The sequence below is a fragment of the Macaca nemestrina genome, chromosome 10 (genome assembly GCF_043159975.1).
Source record: "Macaca nemestrina isolate mMacNem1 chromosome 10, mMacNem.hap1, whole genome shotgun sequence".
NCBI classification, from domain to species: Eukaryota; Metazoa; Chordata; class Mammalia; order Primates; family Cercopithecidae; genus Macaca; species Macaca nemestrina.
Genome location: NC_092134.1, coordinates 40,431,720 through 40,450,493, shown reverse-complemented (window position 1 = coordinate 40,450,493; position 18,774 = coordinate 40,431,720). Strand labels below are relative to the sequence as shown.

General features: G+C 41.0%; 1 protein-coding gene across 4 annotated transcripts in view; it reads left to right on the top strand.

Annotated features, from left to right (window-relative positions):
- Positions 1–18,774, top strand: part of LOC105483721 (pleckstrin homology and RhoGEF domain containing G7) — a 75,195-nt gene that overhangs the window by 12,915 nt on the left and 43,506 nt on the right. For all 4 annotated transcript variants that reach the window (XM_071071316.1, XM_071071318.1, XM_071071317.1 and 1 more), the window contains exon 4: positions 12,412–12,539. In XM_071071316.1, the coding sequence (XP_070927417.1) occupies positions 12,412–12,539 (128 nt within the window). The remainder of the gene's footprint in view (positions 1–12,411; positions 12,540–18,774) is intronic.

Here is an 18,774-nt window from a genome sequence, read left to right as displayed (position 1 = left end):
GCCTAAAATGTTTACTATCTGGCCCTTTATAGAAAATGTGTGCTGACCCCTGGCCTATACAATTAAGAAATGCTTGCCTCTGGCTTCCAATCACAGCAAAATTTTTTGTCTTGCAGAATAGATATAAAACCTTTTTCAAAAATACTGATTCTTCTACAATAGTGGTTTTGGGTTTTTTGTTTTGTTTTGTTTTTGAAACAGAGTCTTGCTCTGTCACTCATGCTGGAGTGTAGTGACACAATCTCAGCTCACTGCAATCTCTGCCTCCTGGGTTCAATTGTCTTATTCTCTTGTCTTAGCCTCCCAAGTAGATGGGATTACAGGTGTGCACCACCACACCTGGCTAATTTTTGTGTTTTTAGTAGAGACAGGATTTCGTCATGTTGGCCAGGTTGGCCTTGAACTCCTCACCTCAAGTTGTCTGCCCTCCTCGGCCTCCCAAAGTGCTGGGATTATAGGTATTATAGTGCTTTAATATGTAACCTGACAATGTGTAAGTGGTAAGTGCCCAATATACTCATAGTTGTGAAATCGGCTAACTGGTAAATCCTTGCTCTCAGGTTTTGCTTTGTGAACTCGTTCTTCCTGCCATTCCCTCTCTCACTCTGTAATAGTTAAGTGAACTCATGCTTACTTCAAACCTTCCTCTCTTATCACTAGAATATGGCCCCTGGAAATATCACTAGAATAAATCTTCACAATTCATTCTTGTGCCAGTGGGAGGGAATTTAGGCTTAAGGGACATATACTCTCATCTTTCCAAGTACAGCCAGTACATTTCTCCCTTTTGGGTTTCCCCGCATCTTATAAATGTCTCCATCATAATTTCTAAAACACTATATCGTGTTTCTTTTACATTCATCTGCCCCCAAGAATCAAAACCTTCCTGAGAGCAGAGACTGCTTCTTATTTATCTCTGAACCTCTAGCATCCGGTACCCAGAAAGAGTCTACTTCCAAAAAGATAAATGGAAGAAGGAAGTCAGGCAGGTTGGCAGGCTTCTTGGATTACAGTGCCACTTATCTATGCCCATTGCATTTGCATTTTCACAAAAGACAGCTTGAAGCCAAGCAGTGAAACTGTGCTGGTGGAAATTTTAAACATCAGAAGCAAGTGAGGGAGATGATTTTGTGAATAGGGAAACATTCCTAGCATCCCTTACATTTTGTATTGATAGGAAGCTGTCCATCTTACCTAATTTTCAGGTCAGCCCTGAAAGTGAGAAGAGAAACGTACATGTGACATTTCTATAAGAGTATAGACTAACCTTCTGATGCTCACATAGAAAGTAGGAGAAAAGTTAAATATATCCATAATAGCACTGGGGCAACATTAGCATGAAAGCCAAATGGTGAGATATTTGAAAGTCTGTCTTGAGGAAAAAACAAGCAAACAAAAGTATTAAATGCCAGTAAAACTTCCCCCAAAGTCAAATCCATCTGAGGTTACCATTAGGGGGCAGCAGGACCTGGAGTTAAAGTCTACTGGAGTCAAACTCCCTGATTTTAAATCCTATCTCCCCTTCTCTGTGGCAACAAGATCTTGCACAATTTCCTTAAGCACTCGAAACTTTGAAGGTTTTATCCATGAAGTGGAGATACAAATACAGTCACGCCCTGCATTAATACAATGGGCCTCATGTACAACAGTGGTCCTGTAAGATTATAATAATGTAGTTTTGCTCTACCTAGTCTACGTTTAGATACACAAATACTTCCCATTGTGTTACTGCTGCCTACATTATTCAGTACCATAACATGATGTACAGGTTTGCAGCCTGGGAACCACTGGTGATACCTTACAGCCTAGGTGTGCAGTAGGCTACACACCATTGAGGTTTGTGTAAGTTCACTCTGTGATGTTCACACAATGACAAAATTGCCTGAGGATGCATTTCTCAGAACATATCCCCATCATTAAGCAATGCACACCTGTAGTGTTCCTCTCACAGGTCTTTCTTTTTAACTGGTTAAATAATACAACTCAAAGAGTAGCTATGGTTATTTTTAGAGAAACCATTCATTCAGCACCTCCCACACGTAAGTCATTGACTTATTCTCTCTAAAATTGTCTAACCCCAGAGCTAAATATTCTAACATCAGGCACATCAAATGTAATGTATCTGACCTTTAGGTTCAATACAATATAATATTATACCCCACATGCTTTTATTTAAAACCCTTTATGTCCCTAGCACTGTCTGTTAACTGTAGAACATACTAGAGGAGAAGACTCTGTCGTCTTCTTTGGGGCTTTAAGGCTTGTTGGACAGGATTCAGAGACTAATAGGCAGTGTGCTGCTCACTACTCAAAAGAGAAGACTGCAGCCTTGGGGAGGTTTCCTGACATGGGCATGGTGCAAGGGGAACCACGTGCCATTCTTCCACCAGCATCAGCTCATCTATTAGTTGGGCGCAAAAGTAATTACGGGTTTTGCCATTACTTTTAATTGTGGCAAAAACTACAATTACATTTGCACCAACCTAATAGAATGTAAGTTCCAGTAAAGTGGGATTTTCATCTGTTTTGCTTATTGCCTTATCCCTGGTACCTAGAACACTGCCTGGCACTTAGTAGGTGTCCAATAAATGTTTAAGGAAAGAAAAAGAAAAGAAAAAGGAAATTGATTGATAGTTGGGTTTGGACATGCCTTTTAGGGAAAATTATATGGTCCCCTTTTGTTTTGTGTTTTCTCCTCCAACTATTTATTTGACTCCCTCCATCTCCTTTCGACCTCCTCGATCTTCCTGGTTGTTTTGTGCTTGTCTCTGAGTGTACTTTGGGTTTGTGGGGATTTGTACAAGTATTGCTTAATCCCACAAGGGAGTATGTTGACTGTTTTCCATAAAAAACAGTAACCTAGAAAGCTGGTGAGATTTCTGCGCAGTTACCAGCAGTTACCATGGTGCTCTGAACACGTGTGCTCAAAAAAATATTACTGATTTGACCCCACAGTCACAGTACATGGCATTTCTCACACACTGATGAGACTCTTAAGAGGCATCTCTGTTCTGTGTTCAAACTGATGTATAGGGTACAAGTCTTCCATTTGTTCACTCCACATTTATGAGAAATAACCATCACGGTACCAGATTCTAGGCAGTAAACTAGAAGTTCCTCATCCTATCTGCTTCTCATTTGCATTTCCAACAAATGGAATACTTTGATAGAAAGTTGAATTGGAAACCATAGTCAAACATACAAAAGCGCATTCCCAACAATTTTTGAGACTCATAATGGAAAAATATATCCCAGATTTAACCAAGAGAGCTATAGTTCAATAATTGGCAGTAGAGTTGTCATTTCTCTTTTGATTATTTTTAAAAGAGATTTTTAGAAAAAGTTTTTTTACTGATGCTTAATTTGTTCTTCCTGTATAATCAACCCATAGTTATAAGCAAGCATTCCAAATTGCGCTATATTTCTTGCATAGGGTAAAACATTATGATTCTTAAAATGGAATACCTACTTTTTCTAGTCACACAATTGCTGAAAAGCTGCCTGCTGAAAAAGACTACATTTACCGTGAACTCTTACTACCAGACAAGGACTACAGTTTCTGATGAATAGGGACTGAGAAGGCTGCCTGATTAAAAAAACAACAATCACTGGGCAACATTTGTAGCAAAGGAAAATATAAGACTATGCTTTATCCAAGTTGCAGTGCCTTCAATAAGATTTTTGTTCTTTTAAGACACACATACCACTAAAGGGCAGTTGTACTTTCCATATTCTCTAGCCTTTGTTATTATTTTTTCTTAAAATTTGCACCTGACAATTAAAGACTAATAGTCCTTGGTTTAAGTCTGCTGCACAGAAGGAATCTTTTAAAAATGTAAATGATCTATTAGTCATATTTCTAAAAGGGGAACTTTGAATTAATCATCTTCAAACATTTCTGCCAAGATAAAGGTCACCACACAATTACTGTCCGCACCCACCGGCCACAGAAGGATAGAAGGAGAATGATGCTCCTGGATCTCACACTAGAGCATTCAAGAAGCAGGCAGCCTCAAGCAGCACACTTGCTTTCCACATAAGGAACTGGCGGCCAGGGGAAACGACAGGCCAAGGTCACAGTTGGGAATCCAGGTCCTAAGTTGGGTGCCCTTGCCACTCAGTGGGACTGTTCCTGTGGCTGCTATGATAAATTACCATAAATCAGGTGACTTAAAGCAACAGAAATTTATCCTCTTTCCATTCTGGAAACCAGAAGGCTGAGATCACAGTCTGGGCAGAGCCATACTTCCCCTGAAGGCTCTAAGGGAGGACTTTTTGCTTGCTTTTTCATGCAGGTGTTCCTTGGCTTGTGGCTACCTCACTTTAATCTCTGCCTCTGTCCATCTTCACATACCCTTCTCTCTTTGCTGTGTCTCTTCTCTTAGTGTCTTTTTTTTTTTTTTTTTGAGACGGAGTCTCGCCCTGTTGCCCAGGCTGGAGTGCAGTGGTGTAATCTCAGCTCACTGCAACCTCCACCTCTCAGGTTCAAGTGATTCTCCTCCCCCAGTCTCCCAAGTAGCTGGGACTACAGGCGTGCACCGCCATGCCCAGCTAATTTTTTGTATTTTCAGTAGAGACAGGATCTCACCATCTTGGCCGCTGGTCTCGAACTCCTGACTTCAGGTGATCTGCCCACCTCGGCCTCCCAAAGTGCTGGGATTACAGGCATGAGCCACTGAGCTTGGCCTCTTAAGTGTCTTTTATAAGGACGTTTGTCATTGGAGTTAGGGCCCACTCAGACAATCCAGAATAATCTCATCTCTAGATCCTTAATTTAATCATATCTGCTAAGACCCTTTTTACAAATAAGGCCATATGCACATGTTCCAGAGGTTCGGATGTGGACATACCATTTTTGGGGGGTCACCATTCAAACCATTCTACCCCATTCTTTTTCCTAAAGTAGTAAGCATCATCACACCATTTTTAAAATTTTGTTGTGCTTTAAAATAGTTGGTAGTCTCTTTTTCTCTTCTTCCCATTTACGAGTCTTTTTGGAGTCAGACCTGCATAATTGAATTTCTAATTCGGGCTCTGTCATTCACTACAACAGTGCGACCTTAGGTAAGTTCCTTATGCATCCCTCTAAGCTTCAGTTTCCTCTGGTCTAAAATGAGAACAGTAATTTCCACTACATAGGGTGCTTGTGAGAATCAATATGATAATGCATGTAAAGCACTTAACAAAGTGTCTAAGAAGAATCAGTTCTTAGTAAATGCCAGCTGATTTTAAATTAGAATAACATTCACCAAGATCAGTCTATTGCTTACAAAATGTAGACATTTGAGGTCTTCTGGGGGACCCATTTCCAGCAGCCAGAGACATTTCTGGCACCAGCACGTGAGAGCCGCCTCATTGTTGAGTGCTGGCGCATGGGCGCACGGCCTGCTCAGCAGTGGGGTGGGGGGAATTCCCGGGATGCTCTGAATTGTTGCGTTCTCAGCCTACGCCATAGACCTTCAGATCTTCAGCAGAGCATAGAATAAGGAGACGTTCTGGTACCAGAAGGGAGACAAGATTATTCCAGCAGCCATGGGACTAGTCCCTTCGGATCTGACCAGCTTGGGGCAACGCAACTCAGGGTTAGTGAAAGAGTGACTGTATTGGGGTTTCTACATGGTGGGTGGGGGTGGGGAAAGCCAGTGGAGGAGTGTCCTGCCCTAGAGAGCTGCAAAGTCTGGGTCAGACACCCAGTTATACCTCGGGGTTCCAAAGCTTGTCCTGAAGCAAAGAATAGCCAAGCATAAAACAACAACACCAAAAAGCATTTATCAAGGATATTTGTTTACTTGTGTTTTTCTAAATAATTAAAGGGTGGCATGGAGTTATACTGTACTTAAACGGTGACAATGGGTTGCCAGCCACACCCCAAATAGTTTGCATTTATTATTAGTTTATTCACCAGCTTAGTCCTCCTGGGAGGAAATCCAGTCTCTAAAAATATCCTCCCCTGTCCTCTTCACACTGGGCACCCCCACCCCACACAGACACCACTTTGTTTTGGGGAGGGGGATGAGAATTCTGAATTCACTACAATGATTGCTTCCAGTGGATGATCAATCCAGAATTGGAGACATTAATCCTGCATGAATGCCACGTTTATTCAAAAACAACCCTAATATTTAAAACAGCCAAAAAGAAGATACCAGCTTGGATCACACTCCACCCACCATGAGACCTAAATTCAAAGTCACGCTGAACTCAATACAGCTATATGAGTTAATTTCATTCATCCCATGATCTGAGCAACCCCAGCTGGCACAGACCCGGGTCTTTTCTAGAGTGCCCAGAAATCCAGTCCACTGCCAGGCATGGACTCGACATCGAGGCACATTTTCCGCACCAATCCATGTCTCTTCATGTTACTGGTGCAGATGCTCTGATTGCTTTCCTAGGTCTCTGAATGGCTACAGTGGTGCTTCTTGATATTTTTATTAACTCATGCTGTCTTTTGATGAACAAAATATATTTCATGCCACAGAAATTTTGTTATGCCCTTCCAGGGGCATATTCACCTTTCCAGAATTAGCATTCGTGGATTTTGAACACCAAGGCAAAAAGTCAAGGTCATGGATCAAGCCATTCATAAGCCGGTTGTCTTCTCCCTGCTCCCTATGTGCAAATTCAACTCCAAATTTGACCTTTGTGCCCCCAATGGATGCACGATGTCAGAAGGTATCCCGGACAAGAGCAAAATGGATAGGGGTAACGCAACCAACCACTTTTAATTGGGGGAGGGTGAGCACTCAAACTGTATTCTGCTTTTGTATATGCATACAATTATTCATTTATGTTCCAGAATGGAAAAACAAATGCCTTTGAGGACTGTCAGTATTTTGATCTATAGGTTGACATGTCTATTTATTCAACAAGTTTATCTGAATACTTGTTCTATGTCAGATTCCATGCTAACTGATTAGATTCTGTGATTTATAAGATCCAGTATGAATCTTCAATGTGTTTATTATAAAGAGACAAGGTAGGAGTAGAAAAGGGAGGGGAAGAGAGAGAATTGTCCCTCCCTGAGTGGGTCAGAAAAGATTTATGGAGGAGGAATGTCTAAGCTAGAATTTAAAGATGAATACAAGTTTTTCAGGCAGACAAAGTACAGCTAGGCAGGCAGATGGGAACTACCTGAGCCAAGGCATGGAGGCGTGAAGTGCACAGCGTGTTTAAAGAACAGTACACAGCTAGCTATTCTTGGAGTACACATTCTGCAGGAGTTTGTGTAGGGAAATGGCAATGATCAATCACTCTGGGTATATGTGGGTTGGGTTATTGTTGCATTTACTTAACAAGTGTTTATTAAGCCCTTACTAAACAGAGGAATTCAGACCAGGTGCTGGACCTTAGGGTGATAAGGGAAAGAAGACATGAATCTACAAAGCATAAGACACTTTTCTTGAGAGAATATTCATTCATGTTCATCAGCAACAATGGATTAAGTTCTAAATTAGCACCTACCAACACAACCGATTATAAGACATGTTTTTTTTACTTAAGGAGTGTCAGTCTAATGGAAAAGACACATAAATAAAACATGATATTATAATATATTCAATAATCAGTCTAATAGCGTTTACTGGCTGCTTACCAAGTTCTGGACACTGATCTAAGTGCTTTGTATTAATTTAGCCCATCCTCACACAATATTATTATTGTCTGCATTTCCCAAATGGCAAAGTAAGGACCAGAGAGGTTACTTAAGTCGTTCAACCAAGGGTCACACTACTGAGATTAAAATCCATGAAATTTGACCCCACATTCTTAACCACCACTCCAGAGAACTATAGAAACATGGAACAGAAACATATAAGCCATCTAAGAAGGGGTCAGGGAAGACAAATCCTTCTACCCCAATAGTAGTTACATGCTTTCTGAGGTCTCCAGGAAATAGAAAAGCAGTTTATAGAATCTTGGGAAACTACCAAATGTAATGATACTAGAGTGTATAACATCTAGAGTTCAAGCTCAAAAGAGTCCATTTTTTCCCAAGAGTTCCCCTAGATTATATTTCTTATTCAAATGATTGTAATTTTTTCAATCCCTGCCATCTTTAAATGCTAAAATCCCATTATGTGCCTTTTAGATTTTTATCAAGAGAACTATACAGTTGGTGGGGAAGCTTCTGACATTTCTCTTCAGGGGTCTTCTTTTTCTGAGCTCTCAGCATTTTGTGTTATATAATACCTTCTGAAGACTGTTATAAAACTTCCTGGCTGGATTTGTACACTGCTAATCGATTATGTGTCAATCTCAATGTCTTGTATGCAATATGATGAAGGTAGAATTATGTTTCTCATTCAAATTATTTTAACTTTCTCAACTCCCACCTAATTCAGTTCCCTCCATCCTTATAATTATCATGGACATTGAGTTGGCAAACAAAAAAGGAAAGTTGTAAGAAGTCGTAGTCCTAATGATCTTCTTATAAAACCAAATCATAAAGTAGAGAAAAAGTCAAACAGGAGTGTAGAATGCTGAAAGATGACCTCATCCTTGCAGGACGAATCCAGTATGAGAGATCTGTGTCAGTAAGGATAGCATTTGCCTGGATGTCACAGAACCCAACTAGAATGACCTAGGTAAGGAAAGGGTGGGTTTTTGGTAACATAACCACATCCCAGGCACCTGTTTTTCTATTCTGCTATTGTCTTTGCAAGAGTTACGGTATACGTTCAGGTTTCAAGATCTATTCCGGACAGCAAGAAGGCAAAGGACAGGGGGTAAACAGAAGAAGCTAGCTGAGTCTGTCCCCTTGGAAAAACTTTTTCTAGTATTCACATGCTTGAGCCTCCATTTAAATCTCATTGGCCAGGTTTGGGTCACATGGCCTTCACTAGCTGCAAGAGAGTCAGAGCAGGTCAGCCTATGACCTCAGCACATACCATCCCAGACAAAGCAGGGTTTTAATAGCAAGAAAAGGAAAGAGCATGCACATTGGGTTGGCACATTATCTATTATTACAGTAACAGGGATGACCACATTCTCCTAAAGTTTCCTAATTAAAAAAAAGTAATAGAAGAGCAGAGAAAAGGCAGGTGGAACAGATTACAAAACCCCAGGGAATATAGACAATTGAATAAAGCTGAGCCCAGCATTACTTAAGTACTTCCCCTTTGTGCTCCTTAACAGAGATAATCCATAGGCCTGAATCTCATAGTATTAGTAGGAGTTAGACAGACTTGGGGAAGGCAGGGAAGGAATAAAACATTCCCAGCCAAAGCACCAAGCTGGGAAACACCATTTTGTATGGGGAATTACAATGCATTCCCTATTTCCAGAGATCTAATAGCAAAGTGAGGAATATCAGGCAGGTAAATGGAGCCAGATCATGGAAAGCTTGTGTGTGTGCTTTAAAAATGTGTTTATCTGGTGTAAGATGAGAATTTCCTGAGGCGTCTTAAGCCAGGGAGGGATAGTTCAGACTTAGATTTTAGATAACTCACCTTTAGATAAGTCATCTAGTGACTGTGTATAGGATGGAATCAAGGAGATAAAAAGAAAGGTGGAGAAACAAGGTAAGAAGTGACCATGTTACAATAATCAGAAGATGTTGAGGCCCTGATCTGGTGGAGACACAGAGGAGTGCATAAATCTGAATTATTTCCTCTGAGTATCATGGAAGACTTCATGGAGGAAGCAGCCTTTTATAACTGAAAATGAACTTCCTTTTGTGTCTACAATGTGTATCTGAACAGTCTGAGGCATTCTTACTTCATATATTTTGCAGAAAATTATGGAATATAAGTTGACCACTAATTATAAATTCCTAAACAACTTGTTCTACTATTCATAAGTAAAATGATTTGAAAAAGATTTTGCCAAAGGCTGAAAATGTGAAATAATACTCAAAACCTAAAGGTAGGAAAGGCCTATATCAAGTTACTTATAACCTCAAAATTAATTGTTCTCTAATTGTGGTGAGTATCCAGGGAGCTGGGTAAAAATACAGATACAGAGGCCCACTTCAGATCTACTAAATCAGAATCTCCACGGTGGGACTTGGGGAGAGGTATTTATAATTAATTCCACAGGATATGCTAATATACACCGGTTTTCATCAGCAGCATGAGGAACCTAACAGGGCATGATACACTCCAACATTAGACATATTGACAAGAAAGAGGGCATGGGATCCAAGAATGCGCAATTAAGAGGCAAGAGACGAAAGTGCAGGCAGAAAGGCTGTCACTCATATAGAAGGTCAGAAGCACGGAACTTGGCTGCAGAGCCTGGTAGGACCTGAGCAGCAGCTAGGTAGGAAAATGGAAAGAGTGGAGGAAGGACTGGGATAGGGAGACTAACAGGGATCCAAGCACCGCCACTTTGCGGGTGGGAGAGTGCTAGATGGCAATAGACAAAATCATAGCATCCAAAAGGGTGTGACAAACCTGGGCTCTCCACTTTCCAGGCAATTCACAGCTATGCTTTTGTTGGTAAATCAAGACAAATTTCTTTCTATGTAAAGTAGCATATATATGCTATTTGTTGGTGAAAATATAAAGATTACATTGGTCAATAAACAGAAGAAATTGCATCTCTGTCCCTTAGAATAGACCAAAGAAATATCTGAATAGTTCTGATGAGATAACTGTGAGCCCCTATAATTCCATGTTATTAGGAAGGTCCCCAGCATGACAGACCCCTTACCAGCCTGACCAGTTTTGCTCCTTGGAGATCGCTGAGCAAATGCCTGGTGGCTTTGGCACTGTTCCCCACTATGTCTGTGACATCACCCATTAATTTTGTGAACATCCTACAGACACATTTCATGAAATGGGCCAGGGGAAAGGAGAAGGGCAGGGGAAAGGAGCAGATAGATAGTCCTGTGTGATGAATTTTTCTAACAATATTTCTTATTTTTCTCTGGGAAAAATAAAAGTAGCTGACTTTAAACAACCAGCTTCAGATGATTAGGGGTACCATGATCACCCCCATGGATCCTGCCGCCTTCTGAGGCAGTTTGCATAATTTGCAAAGACTTCTGTGTTTGAAGTCTTTTTCCTAATATCCTTCCGAGTCAGAACAAGCAGGGTGCATTTGTGTTGACATGTCTAGGTGAGCTCTTCTGCTTGGGATTAGTCAAAACCATAAATGGCAAGTAAGGCTCGAAGAGGTGGTGAGTAGATGTGTGGGGCGTTTGTGTCATCACAGCCCTGCCATGCCTCCCAGTCCTTCCTAACGGAGCGGCAGCAGGCAGCTCGCAGCCATTCTGCATGAACAGAGGAGGTCTGAACTACGAACCTGCCTAACTCAGCTCTAAGATCTCTCCTTGCATCTTTTAAAAAAATATTTTAATTCAGGGAGTACATGTGCATATTTGTTCCATGGGTATATTGCATCATGGAGATCAGGCTTCTAGTATACCCATAATCCAAATATTGAATTTTGTACCCAGTAGTTAATTCTGCAACACTTACTTCCCTCCCACCTCACCCCTCCCCACTTTTGGAGTCTATTGTTTCCATCTTTATGTCCATAGGTACCCATTGTATAGTGCCTGCTTCTAAGTGAGAGCATGTGATCTTTGATTTTTTGTATCTGGATTAGTTCACATAGGATAATGGCCTCCAGCTCCATCCATTTTGCTGCAAAGGAAATAACTAATTTCATGTTTTGTTTTGTTTTGTTTCGTTTTTGGTTTTTTAGATGGAGTTTCACTCTTGTTGCCCAGGCTAGAGTGCAATGGCACGATCTTGGCTCACTGCAACCTCTGCCTCCCAGGTTCAAGCAATTCTCCTGCCTCAGCCTCCCAAGTAGATGGGATTACAGGCATGCACCACCACGCCCGGCTAATTTTGTATTTTTTTTAGTGGAGACGGGTTTTCACCATGTTGGTCAGGCTGGTCTTGAACTCCTGACCTCAGGTGATCTGCCCACCTCAGCCTCCGAAAGTGCTTGGATTACAGGCATGAGCCACTGCACCTGGCTGATTTCATGCTTTTTTATGGCTGCATGGTATTCTATGTGGGGGGGGTGTGTGTATATATATATACACACACACACACACATCACATTCCATGGTGTACACACACACACATTTTCTTTATCTAATCAACCATTGATAGACACTTAAGTCAGTTCCATGGCTTTGCTATGGGGAATAGTGCTGCAATAAATATATGTGTACAGGTGTCTTTTTTATACAATGATTTCTTTTCCTTTGGGTAGATAGTCAGTAGTGGGATTGTTGGGTTGAATGGTAGTTCTATTTTTAGTTCTTTGAAATGTCTCCATACTGTTTTCCCTTGCGGTTGAACTAATTCACATTCCCCCCAATGGTGTATAAGCATCCCTTTTCTCCACAACCATGCCAACATCTGTTGTTTTTCACTTTTTAGTAATAGCCATTCTGAGTGGTGTAAGATGATATTTCAGCGTGGTTTTCCTTTTGTCTCTTGAGCACAGGTTCTACGAGCACAGGCGGAGTTCTGTGGTGCTGAACTTACCTGGACTTGAGGTGTTCCCTGGGGACCTTCTGGTGTCAGATGGAGCTGCTGATTACCTATGCCACCCACTTCTGCTGCTGAATTCAGGTTCTGTTCATTCAGTATACTTTCATTCCATGCCCGCTGTGGAACAGATATTGCCATAACCAGGGGGAATTTTGAAAATATTGAATAATTAGTAGAATAGATGCACTGACCAGTTAGAATCAGCCTCACCAATGACAACAGGCACCAGCTGTTACTGGAATTACTGGAACCAGCTGAGTACCAGTCTTGGTGTTGGGCATTCCATTTACAGAGATGAATAAGGTGTGACTCTTCCCTTAAAATGTCTTCCGGTCAAATGTCTTATCCCAGGTCCAAGACCTGAGACAGGTGTAGCATCTTAGATCAGAGTGCCCTCTCCAGGCTGGTGAGTAGCTTCCCCATTATCGCTGTCATGTTCCTCTCCCACCCCACTCCTGGGCTTCAGCCTCACACTGGTATCTTCCAACCAGGGTGGTACCATGGGGAGGCAGAGGTGGCGGTGGCAGATGAGTGTCTGATAGAGAGGCAGCTTTAGGCATAAAGCTGCATCTTCATCTCATTTGTGAAATAAAAGAACAATTAGGATCTTCAGGGTGTTTTCTTCAAGATTCTTGGGATAGGTAAATCAAAGCCTTTGAGAGCTAAGAAGAGACTTAAGGATTATCCATGCTGTTGGGGTTTTTTTTTTTTTTTAATTTATTTATTATTATTATACTTTAAGTTGTAGGGTACATGTGCATAACGTGCAGGTTTGTTACATATGTATACTTGTGCCATGTTGGTGTGCTGCACCCATCAACTTGTCATTTACATCAGGTATAACTCCCAATGCAATCCCTCCCCCTCCTCCCTCCCCCCTCCCCATGATAGGCCCTGGTGTGTGATGTTCCCCTTCCTGAGTCCAAGTGATCTCATTGTTCAGTTCCCACCTATGAGTGAGAACATGCGGTGTTTGGTTTTCTGTTCTTGTGATAGTTTGCTAAGAATGATGGTTTCCTGCTGCATCCATGTCCCTACAAAGGACACAAACTCATCCTTTTTGATGGCTGCATAGTATTCCATGGTGTATATGTGCCACATTTTCTTAATCCAATCTGTCACTGATGGACATTTGGGTTGATTCCAAGTCTTTGCTATTGTGAATAGTGCTGCAATAAACATACGTGTGCATGTGTCTTTATAGCAGCATAATTTATAATCCTTTGGGTATATACCCAGTAATGGGATGGCTGGGTCATATGGTACATCTAGTTCTAGATCCTTGAGGAATCGCCATACTGTTTTCCATAATGGTTGAACTAGTTTACAGTCCCACTAACAGTGTAAAAGTGTTCCTATTTCTCCACATCCTCTCCAGCACCTGTTGTTACCTGACTTTTTAATGATCGCCATTCTAACTGGTGTGAGATGGTATCTCATTGTGGTTTTGATTTGCATTTCTCTGATGGCCAGTGATGATGAGCATTTTTTCATGTGTCTGTTGGCTGTATGAATGTCTTCTTTTGAGAAATGTCTGTTCATATCCTTTGCCCACTTTTTGATGGGGTTGTTTGTTTTTTTCTCGTAAATCTGTTTGAGTTCTTTGTAGGTTCTGGATATTAGCCCTTTGTCAGATGAGTAGATTGCAAAAATTTTCTCCCATTCTGCAGGTTGTCTGTTTACTCTGATGGTAGTTTCTTTTGCTGTGCAGAAGCTCTTTAGTTTAATGAGATCCCATTTGTCAATTTTGGCTTTTGCTGCCGTTGCTTTTGGTGTTTTAGACATGAAGTCTTTGCCCATGCCTATGTCCTGAATGGTACTACCTAGGTTTTCCTCTAGGATTTTTATGGTATTAGGTCTAACATTTAAGTCTCTAATCCATCTTGAATTAATTTTCATATAAGGAGTAAGGAAAGGATCCAGTTTCAGCTTTCTACTTATGGCTAGCCAATTTTCCCAGCACCATTTATTAAATAGGGAATCCTTTCCCCATTTCTTGTTTCTCTCAGGTTTGTCAAAGATCAGATGCCTATAGATGTGTGGTATTATTTCTGAGGACTCTGTTCTGTTCCATTGGTCTATATCTCTGTTTTGGTACCAGTACCATGCTGTTTTGGTTACTGTAGCCTTGTAGTATAGTTTGAAGTCAGGTAGCGTGATGCCTCCAGCTTTGTTCTTTTGACTTAGGATTGTCTTGGAGATGCGGGCTCTTTTTTGGTTCCATATGAACTTTAAAGCAGTTTTTTCCAATTCTGTGAAGAAACTCATTGGTAGCTTGATGGGGATGGCATTGAATCTATAAATTACCTTGGGCAGTATGGCCATTTTCACGATATTGATTCTTCCTATCCATGAGCATGGTATGTTCTTCCATTTGTTTGTGTCCTCTTTGATTTCACTGAGCAGTGGTTTGTAGTTCTCGTTGAAGAGGTCCTTTACATCCCTTGTAAGTTGGATTCCTAGGTATTTTATTCTCTTTGAAGCAATTGTGAATGGAAGTTCATTCCTGATTTGGCTCTCTGTTTGTCTGTTACTGGTGTATAAGAATGCTTGTGATTTTTGCACATTAATTTTGTATCCTGAGACTTTGCTGAAGTTGCTTATCAGCTTAAGGAGATTTTGGGCTGAGACAATGGGGTTTTCTAAATATACAATCATGTCATCTGCAAACAGGGACAATTTGACTTCTTCTTTTCCTAACTGAATACCCTTGATTTCTTTCTCTTGCCTAATTGCCCTAGCCAGAACTTCCAACACTATGTTGAATAGGAGTGGAGAGAGAGGGCATCCCAGTCTTGTGCCAGTTTTCAAAGGGAATTTTTCCAGTTTTTGCCCATTCAGTATGATATTGGCTGTGGGTTTGTCATAAATAAGCTCTTATTATTTTGAGGTACGTTCCATCAATACCGAATTTATTGAGCGTTTTTAGCATGAAGGGCTGTTGAATTTTGTCAAAAGCCTTTTCTGCATCTATTGAGATAATCATGTGGTTCTTGTCTTTGGTTCTGTTTATATGCTGGATTATGTTTATTGATTTGCGAATGTTGAACCAGCCTTGCATCCCAGGGATGAAGCCCACTTGATCATGGTGGATAAGCTTTTTGATGTGTTGTTGAATCCGGTTTGCCAGTATTTTATTGAGGATTTTTGCATCGATGTTCATCAGGGATATTGGTCTAAAATTCTCTTTTTTTGTTGTGTCTCTGCCAGGCTTTGGTATCAGGATGATGTTGGCCTCATAAAATGAGTTAGGGAGGATTCCCTCTTTTTCTATTGATTGGAATAGTTTCAGAAGGAATGGTACCAACTCCTCCTTGTACCTCTGGTAGAATTCAGCTGTGAATCCATCTGGTCCTGGACTTTTTTTGGTTGGTAGGCTATTAATTATTGCCTCTATTTCAGAGCCTGCTATTGGTCTATTCAGGGATTCAACTTCTTCCTGGTTTAGTCTTGGAAGAGTGTAAGTGTCCAGGAAATTATCCATTTCTTCTAGGTTTTCCAGTTTATTTGCGTAGAGGTGTTTATAGTATTCTCTGATGGTAGTTTGTATTTCTGTGGGGTCAGTGGTGATATCCCCTTTATCATTTTTAATTGCGTCGATTTGATTCTTCTCTCTTTTCTTCTTTATTAGTCTTGCTAGTGGTCTGTCAATTTTGTTGATCTTTTCAAAAAACCAACTCCTGGATTCATTGATTTTTTGGAGAGTTTTTTGTGTCTCTATCTCCTTCAGTTCTGCTCTGATCTTAGTTATTTCTTGCCTTCTGCTAGCTTTCGAATGTGTTTGCTCTTGCTTCTCTAGTTCTTTTAATTGCGATGCTAGAGTGTCAATTTTAGATCTTTCCTGCTTTCTCTTGTGGGCATTTAGTGCTATAAATTTCCCTCTACACACTGCTTTAAATGTGTCCCTGAGATTCTGGTATGTTGTATCTTTGTTCTCATTGGTTTCAAAGAACATCTTTATTTCTGCCTTCATTTCGTTATGTACCCAGTAGTCATTCAGGAGCAGGTTGTTCAGTTTCCATGTAGTTGAGCGGTTTTGATTGAGTTTCTTAGTCCTGAGTTCTAGTTTGATTGCACTGTGGTCTGAGAGACAGTTTGTTATAATTTCTGTTCTTGTACATCTGCTGAGGAGTGCTTTACTTCCAATTACGTGGTCGATTTTGGAGTAAGTACGATGTGGTGCTGAGAAGAATGTATATTCTGTTGATTTGGGGTGGAGAGTTCTATAGATGTCTATTAGGTCTGCTTGCTGCAGAGATGAGTTCAATTCCTGGATATCCTTGTTAACTTTCTGTCTCGTTGATCTGTCTAATGTTGACAGTGGAGTGTTGAAGTCTCCCATTATTATTGTATTGGAGTCTAAGTCTCTTTGTAAGTCTCTAAGGACTTGCTTTATGAATCTGGGTGCTCCTGTATTGGGTGCATATATATTTAGGATAGTTAACTCTTCCTGTTGAATTGATCCCTTTACCATTATGTAATGGCCTTCTTTGTCTCTTTTGATCTTTGATGGTTTAAAGTCTGTTTTATCAGAGACTAGTATTGCAACCCCCGCTTTTTTTTGTTCTCCATTTGCTTGGTAAATCTTCCTCCATCCCTTTATTTTGAGCCTATGTATGTCTCTGCGTGTGAGATGGGTCTCCTGAATACAGCAGACTGATGGGTCTTGACTCTTTATCCAGTTTGCCAGTCTGTGTCTTTTAATTGGAGCATTTAGTCCATTTACATTTAAGGTTAAGATTGTTATGTGTGAACTTGATCCTGCCATTGTGATATTAACTGGTTATTTTGCTCGTTAGTTGATGCAGTTTCTTCCTAGCATCAATGGTCTTTACATTTTGGCATGTTTTTGCAATGGCTGGTACCGGTTGTTCCTTTCCATGTTTAGTGCTTCCTTCAGGGTCTCTTGTAAGGCAGGCCTAGTGGTGACAAAATCTCTAAGCATTTGCTTATCTGTAAAGGATTTTATTTCTCCTTCACTTATGAAACTTAGTTTGGCTGGATATGAAATTCTGGGTTTAAAATTCTTTTCTTTAAGAATGTTGAATATTGGCCCCCACTCTCTTCTGGCTTGGAGAGTTTCTGCTGAGAGATCTGCTGTTAGTCTGATGGGCTTCCCTTTGTGGGTAACCCGACCTTTCTCTCTGGCTGCCCTTAAGATTTTTTCCTTCATTTCAACTTTGGTGAATCTGGCAATTATGTGTCTTGGAGTTGCTCTTCTCGAGGAGTATCTTTGTGGCGTTCTCTGTATTTCCTAGATTTGAATGTTGGCCTGCCCTACTAGGTTGGGGAAGTTCTCCGGGATGATATCCTGAAGAGTGTTTTCCAACTTGGTTCCATTTTCCCCCTCACTTTCAGGCACCCCAATCAGACGTAGATTTGGTCTTTTTACATAATCCCATACTTCTTGCAGGCTTTGTTCATTTCTTTTTCTTCTTTTTTCTTTTGGTTTCTCTTCTCGCTTCATTTCATTCATTTGATCCTCAATCGCAGATACTCTTTCTTCCAGTTGATCGAGTCGGTTACTGAAGCTTGTGCATTTGTCACGTATTTCTCGTGTCATGGTTTTCATCTCTTTCATTTCGTTTATGACCTTCTCTGCATTAATTACTCTAGCCATCAATTCTTCCACTTTTTTTTCAAGATTTTTAGTTTCTTTGTGCTGGGTACGTAATTCCTCCTTTAGCTCTGAGAAATTTGATGGACTGAAGCCTTCTTCTCTCATCTCGTCAAAGTCATTCTCCGTCCAGCTTTGATCCGTTGCTGGCAATGAGCTGCGCTCCTTTGCCAGGGGAGATGCGCTCTTATTTTTTGAATTTCCAGCTTTTCTGCCCTGCTTTTTCCCCATCTTTGTGGTTTTATCTGCCTCTGGTCTTTGATGATGGTGATGTACTGATGGGGTTTTGGTGTAGGTGTCCTTCCTGTTTGATAGTTTTCCTTCTAACAGTCAGGACCCTCAGCTGTAGGTCTGTTGGAGATTGCTTGAGGTCCACTCCAGACCCTGTTTGCCTGGGTATCAGCAGCAGAGGCTGCAGAAGATAGAATATTTCTGAACAGCGAGTGTACCTGTCTGATTCTTGCTTTGGAAGCTTCCTCTCAGGGGTGTACTCCACCCTATGAGGTGTGGGGTGTCAGACTGCCCCTAGTGGGGGATGTCTCCCAGTTAGGCTACTCCGGGGTCAGGGACCCACTTGAGCAGGGAGTCTGTCCCTTCTCAGATCTCAACCTCCGTGTTGGGAGATCCACTGCTCTCTTCAAAGCTGTCAGACAGAGTCGTTTGCGTCTGCTGAGGTTTCGGCTGTGTTTGTTATTGTTT